This window comes from Aegilops tauschii, chromosome 7, assembly GCF_002575655.3.
Source record: "Aegilops tauschii subsp. strangulata cultivar AL8/78 chromosome 7, Aet v6.0, whole genome shotgun sequence".
Classification (NCBI taxonomy): Eukaryota; Viridiplantae; Streptophyta; class Magnoliopsida; order Poales; family Poaceae; genus Aegilops; species Aegilops tauschii.
In genome coordinates this window covers 471412095-471419409 of record NC_053041.3, presented here as the reverse complement: position 1 = coordinate 471419409, position 7315 = coordinate 471412095, and the positions used below count along the sequence as shown (strand labels likewise).

The 7315-nt window shown below is 41.7% G+C and overlaps 1 protein-coding gene across 1 annotated transcript; it reads left to right on the top strand.

Annotated features, from left to right (window-relative positions):
• Positions 1-2652: 2652 nt before the first annotated feature.
• On the top strand, positions 2653-4100 carry LOC109767830 (uncharacterized). Its single transcript, XM_020326552.4, has one exon. The coding sequence runs from the start codon at positions 3129-3131 to the stop codon at positions 3852-3854; it is 726 nt and encodes a 241-aa protein (XP_020182141.1). The 5' UTR covers positions 2653-3128; the 3' UTR covers positions 3855-4100.
• Positions 4101-7315: the final 3215 nt, after the last annotated feature.

The following is a 7315-nucleotide window of genomic DNA, read 5'->3' as shown; positions in this document are numbered from 1 at the left end:
AATCTAAACCAAATAATATAAACCACTAGATCAACTTAATACTACATATTAAATCATGTAAAGCAAAGTGTCCTTTTACATTACGTCATATAATTTTGGAGCATTTATTTCTAGGATCCAACGGCCTTAGCCTTTTGCAAAGAGTCCTGAAAATGCTCGTGTAATAATCTTTTATAATCTGCAAAACAACATTGGATTCAAGATGGAAATTTTCACTGGCTCTCCAACCTTTTCAGACAAAGAGTAAGACTTAATGCAATCATACCATTTCCCCCATTTCTAGTTACCAACTCTCCCAATTAGCATGAATTTTATTCAAAAACCTACAAGCTGGAGAAATACTACAGCCCAAAAATGATCCTCCAAATGTAAGGTCTATAGTTGTATTACACTAGTCATCTAGTCCTTCATAAAAGATATGTCCACCCAGGGCGGATAATAATGATGAGGATAATTATCAAGTAAAGCATGGTACCTTTGATAAGCCTTAACAAGATGTTCACTAGGTTTTTGAATAAAGTTGTTTATCGTGTGCCTGGCCTCAAAAGACACTCTTTCCGGATAAAAATAAACCAAGAACGTGCCAAATAATTATTCCCTTGTATCAACGGTACATGCGGGATCGGTATATAACCATACTTTCGCTTTGACAGTTAGTACCTGACCAAATAGCTTTACTTTCATTTCATTATAAGTGAAGGCTTTCAATTTTAGTGTCCCACAAATTTCATCAAAAAGTTTCATATGTTGGTATGGACCATCCCTGCCATCACCTAGAATTTTTTTGGTCTCCAACAGTTAGAGTAAACTAGGATTAATTTTGTAAATCTCACCATTTAGTCTCGGCCCTAAAGATGTAAAGATTTCTTTAATGATCGGTTCTGATTCTTTTATTGTGATGAGTTTGATACAAATGTACAAATCATCCATTGTTGCTTAGAACCTGCAAAATAGCATATTACACAGACAAAAAAACATAAAACAAAGACCAAAAGTGGTTTTTTTTCGGGCAACTGCATCAAAAAAAGATAGATGCAACTTCTCAGACATTCCATTCTAAGTGGTGTTTCTGGGAAGTATAAGTTATGAAGGACGCAGATTTTCTGCACCCGAGCTCATTTGAGCTCGGGTGAACAGTAAAATCGAAACAAAATCAAAAAAATTCAAAAAATTCCATCAAAAAATTTGGGAGAAACATTGACAAAAGTTTTAGGTGCTTGCAAAAAATTCGTCATGAAATCACATTCCTAGAAGGCGTGGCAAAAAAATTGGTAATCTGAAAATGCTACTTTCAAAAGCAATTTGGAGCACTGAATTTGTTTTTTTTCACGCCTTAGAGGAATGTGATTCCATGAAGAATTTTTGCAAGCACTTAGAACTTTTGTCAATGCTTCTCCCAAAAAAATTGGATTTTTTTGAATTTTTTTCAATTTGTTTTCGATTTTACTATTCACGGAGCTCATTTGAGCTCGGGAGCAGAAAGGTACTTTCGAGTTATGAAACTCTTTTCACAACTTATGAGAAATTCGCTAAACCTGTAACTCAAATATATTCCTTTTCGTGATCTTATTGCAAAAACACATTTTTTATGCAATAATTTCTAGTTCATTCTGAAAACCTCTTGAACAATTTCAAAGGATCTAGACTTCTGTCACATTAAGAAAATATTTACATATCTGCTTGAGTCGTCCTTAAAGATAGATAAATCCACCGCTTGCAACAACACTTATTGGATTACACACATCAGTAGTAGGTATGTTTGTCAATGAGTTCGTTGCTGGTTGTTCCTTATGACCTTTGAATGGTATTTTAGTCACCCTAGACTTATGGAGTAGTTGCAAGTGTCAGCTGATACATAATATGACTTCAAAAATCCATCACTATGGAATTTCTCCATGCGTATTTCATCAATGTGACCAAATGCAGTGCCACACATATGTAGTATTACTTTAGTCTTGTGACATTTAGCGTCAATTTTAGGAATGCTTAATCTTATCATCAACACTCATAACATGTATCCCATTCAAGTATGGTTTTATGTTAACTTAGAACTATTTATCTTTTATGAACATCCTCCTCACAGCAAAGTTAGTGTCATGGGCTAGAGTGTACAAAAAACTAGAATAAGTTATAAAAATAAATACGGAGATAATGCGCAAATGATATAGTTCTCCCTCCGTAAACTAATATACGATCTTTTAGATACTAAAGTAGGTATCTAAAAGATCTTCTATTAGTTTACAGAGAAAGTAACTTTTACAACGCTCACAACGTGTATCTTAATCTCATTATCAACTAATCATTTAAGCCGTAGTATTTCTCACATTGAGTTGCGACAATATACAACTTTTCTTTTTCATTGATTAAAACAATGAGAACATGTATCCATCATTTCGTACACCGTGTCCTTTTCATCTACAAAATACAAACAATACTACATTAATTGAAAAAAATCTGGTAGAAATAACTCACAACAAAAGTTCTGCCCTTCCATCCGTCTAGTCACTGAAATAACATTTGGCGGACCAGCATGCTCGTGGCGCGCTATCCTAAAGAACTTTTTTTCAGTGCGGAACCCTCTCTCATGATATTAAAATGCCGCACTAATGACGCTATATCGGTCCACAAAATTCTCATCGAGTTATCTCTAAAATCAAAAGTTGTTTCTCTTTTTACGTCCGTCCAAGCGCTTCTCGTCGAGTTATCTCTAACATCAAAAGCCGTTTCTTTTTTGCGTCCGTCCAAGCGCCGAAAGAACACTTCCTGGATCGACATCCACGTGTGACACCGTCCAGTCGATGTTGTAGAAATCGAAACTTTCTATAAAAAAAAGAGCAACAACCATTTAGATATTTGCATATTTATTTTGCACACCGTCTATGGAGTAAATAGACATGAACAAAGTCATGCATAGTGTAATGGAAGATAGGAACTGCAATGCTTATCATAAAACCCTCTTTTTTTCAGCCAAAAGAAATACACAGACAAAAAAAACTGGCCTTCGGCTGTCCGCTTCTCCTTCCACGTTTAAATAACCAGCAGCCCCACTATTCCCTTCCCCAACCCCGCTTCCTCCCACAAAACGCCAAAACCCAAACCCCACTCCGCGAAGGAGAAGACGCGGCGCAATGCTGGAGGCGGCGGCGATCCCTGAGCTGTGGAGCACCGTGCACGGGTGGTTCACCCCATGGGTGCTGTTCCTCGTGCTCAACCTCGTCGTCCTCACCATCGTTGTCACCTCCATGGCCGCGGCCCCGGCGAAGGGCGGAGAAGGGGCTGCGCCCGGTGCTGACGGCGAGAGGAGGAACCTGGCGGGCCGGCCGTCAATGGAGCTCGACCGGCACCGGTCGCCCAACCTGCCTCGCTTCACCGCCCCCGCCCCTGAGGCCCCGGCGACCGGAGTACTGGATCTGGGGCAGCCCGACAATCAGCCGCCGCCGCCGCTCGAGATGGAGCCGGAGAATCCGGGTAAGCGCGAGCACGCGCACATGGAGAGGAGCATGTCTGAGGCGGCGGTCGAGGCCGAGCTGCCGCGGCGGCCGGCGAGGCTGCGCAAGTCGGCGAGCGACAAGTCGGCGTTCGCGCACGTCGTGGCCAAGAAGGACACCGAGGTGGTGGAGGTGCGCAGGCCGGCGACGACGAGTGATGCGGAGCGCCGCAGCTCCCTGGTGGCGAAACCGGAGCCGGCATCGGAGGAGGAGATCCAGGAGGCCGGCAGCGAGGTGGACGCGCGCGCGGACGAGTTCATCAACAAGTTCCACCACCAGCTGAAGCAGCAGCGCATCGACTCCTTCAGGCGCTCCCGGAATACGCTCCACCGCCGCCGGGCAGCCGTGGTGCCAGAGGCGCGCTAGGCTGGCGTCTCCCGCAGCCGCGGGAGCTCCTTGATGCTCCACAGAGCTGCTTCCCGCGCTAGTAGCCGAGTCGATGAATAAAATAAATAACCAAACAAAACCTGGCTTCCGAATCTTTGCTAAGAAATGACATGGTGGCGAGCCAGCTCTCAAGCGTTAAACCAACCAATGTTGTGTGTGCCGTTCGGCTATGCGATGCGCCGGGGAATCTGATATATGTTTAATGCTGATGATGGTTCTTCTGCACCTTTCTGTCACCACACCACAAAAACAGTTATTCTTTCCCGCTCGGCTATTCTGTTCTGCACGTTGATCTCGTGCGGGTTTGTATGTGCTCAGGTTCCTTTTGTTTCCGAGGCGTCATGTGGTGTGAAGACAGCACACCGCAAAGTAAGCACATGCAGCAATCATTTGCCACTGTTTCAGTCATTTGCTCAGAAATTCATTGCAGAGCATGGCTACAGGGGTGGGTAGTTCAGTACTAATTCAGTTCACTAGATCATCGATGGCGCGTTTGTCGCGCCCATCTATAAAAAACTTTATAAATATTGATGGTACAAATACAAGACAAATTGAGTTGCATTGTATCAATATAGACTGAACATATTTGATCAAAATTCTAGTCTTGGTCAAAGTTGGCATGTAACTGCATAAATTGACACTGCATATTCGTGCAAGAACAAAGACAATTAGCATTTACAGAATAAAAAAAGCATACATTTATATATCTAGAGATGACATGTCATGACATACTTGTGTAACCTAGGCAATGACATTCGCGAGTTAGAAACAAAGTAGATTGTAACCTAGGCAATGACATACTTGTGTAACAAAGAATAGCAGCCCAATAATCTAAGCAGGCATAACTATGAGGGCTATGACTTCACTGGTTCAAAAGCTTCTGTGGTGATCAAGGGCAGCAAATATACACTCCACCTACTTAAGGCTGGGGGAGGGATTGGTTTCCGCATGGTTGAAGGCTTGGAGCAACATGATTACCTGACAAATATAGATTAGACCAGTCGCATTAAACAATCAATTATTGGTTTGTGTACGCAAAACTGATCAAAGTCCCAAGTGCTTCACTGAACAGAAATTTAGGAGACGGGGAAATGATAGTATGAAGCTTTGCGGTCATACGACAAAAGAGAACAAAGAACGTTATCAACTAAAGGTCATGTTCTTAAATTTCCACGACATCTGCACATAACAGCAGGCAAGGCAAATGGAAGTGTCAAATCTAATGAACGCCTTGTTAAAAAAAAATCTAATGAACGCCAATTAGTTTGCCAGCACAAAACTTCAAGAAAGTATCGAGACAGAGACGGTGCAGGCTCCATGGGAGGTCGGTAGATCTAGCCACATCACGTGCCCTGCAGACTACTCGATAGGCGCCCTTAACTGAAGCTAAACCCGGGCATATGTCAGGCCGGGCCGGGTTTCGGGCTAGGCTTGTAAAAGCCCGATCATCTTTTCTCAAGCCTGAGCCAGGCCCAAAAGCTGACATGCACTCTTTTTTCAAGCCCGAGCCCGGCCCGAAATCAAGCCCGAAGCCTGAAAGCCTGGACCAAATGTTGTTTTCTAGTGTTCATACGTGTAAGCCCAGCCTGAAGCCCGAAAGCCCAGCCCAAAATTCTGGAAAAGAGAAGCCTGAGCCCGGCCCGAAGTACCTTCTGGGCTTCAAAATGAGGCCCGAGCCCGGCCTGAATGTCAAGCCCGAAGCCCAATTTTTTCGGGCCGGGTTGTCCATGCCCGGGTTTAACTGAAACACATACATGCTCTTACACAAAAACGACTTGCTAAAATTGACAGGCAAAGGATCAAAATTATTACCTCATGACGTCATGCGCATTATCTTAGGCATTGAACATGAACTGTACAATTCCCTTCCATCTGCACATAAGGTGGAGCTGGGCATTTATGCATCACTTGGAACGGAAAAATAATGGAGCCTCTCGACCGTGAGATGAAAAGAAAATCAACGGTGGAGGACCGATCTGACAATTGGAAGGGAACCAGCCGTATGAATCAAAGTGTTTCCCTTTAAATTAACATCATGCCCCATTCCTTCCTCCGTCCTTCTTTTATTTTGTCTCTCTTCAAAGTGCACGCAAAGGCACTGTTTACGAACTTCGTTCTCGTGGCATCTCGCTTATTTTCCCGCCAAATCATGGACATATAAAAACTACTGGAATTTGGCACAAAAGAGCGAGGTGGGACTTTAAATTGGGAGCGGCCTTGTCTTTTGTCACAAATCATAAGCTAGCTGAATAGGCTTGTGCGATTGGGCTTGAAGGGGAGGTTTGGAGTTCGAATCCGTGATCTCTACTATCTTTTGCCGATCGGTGCTCTTCCAATCAAAGTTGTCAGAATCGCGATTCTGTTATACGATTCTACGACTTTACGATCCAAACAACCCCTATCATTCTACGATTTTAGTTCTTAGAATCTACATTTATGCGATCCTGATAGTAAAGATTCTACGATTTGCGATCCTACCATCAAAGCTCCGATCTGATTCAAAATCGTGATTTTGACAACCTTGCTTCCAATGGACAAGAAAAAAGTTGCGTAGCAAGCCAAGCTCGGCCCACAGGAGCGCGTCAACCGAGGACAGACCACATACCAACTCACACGCCTGGATGATTGACATATACATTTGCTAAAAAATAGAACATGCGGAAGAAGATAGGATGGACGAACGAAAACACAAACAAATTTACGGTGGTAAGAAGCTATCCGTGCTTAATTATTACTATCATATATGCCCGTGCGTTGCAATGGAAGAAAAAATAATATGCATTTAAAGTTAGTGAGAATTATATGCGTAAACAAAAACCCGTGTGCACGTGCAAAAGGACCAATTAGATTCTTGGTTTCGCCGGGCGTGAAGTAATCAATCCGCTATTTTTCCATTCATTGATTGAGGATATTTAAGAGTTTTGTTACGTCATTGTACGCCAGACAAGCCCCATTAATTATTCAATCTACTTTTCCTTTCAATCGAGGAGATTTTAAAGTATGAAGTTTCTAAATATTGTAGCAAACATGAACCATTTTTAAAATCCTAAACAGGTTTTTGAAAATTATGTGCGCTTTCAGAAAAACGCGAATAAAATTTAAACAAGAACATCTTTTAAAATTCACAAACATTTTTTGAAAACACAATTTTTTTTATAAAAACATGGACATTATATGAATTTGTGAACCTTTTTATAAAATAGGAACATGTGTTGAAAATTCACAACATTTTTTGAAAATATTTATCTTTTATGCCCAAACATTATTTTGAATTGTGAAAATTCCACTAAACCAAGAATATTTTTTGAATTTTGAGCATTTTTTAAATGCCATTTTCTTTTTAGAAATCTCAAACAATTTTGAAAAGCAATAAATGTTTTTGAAAAAATGGGACTCCTTTTTCAAGTTCCGAATATTTTTCAAAATACCAACAAAATTTT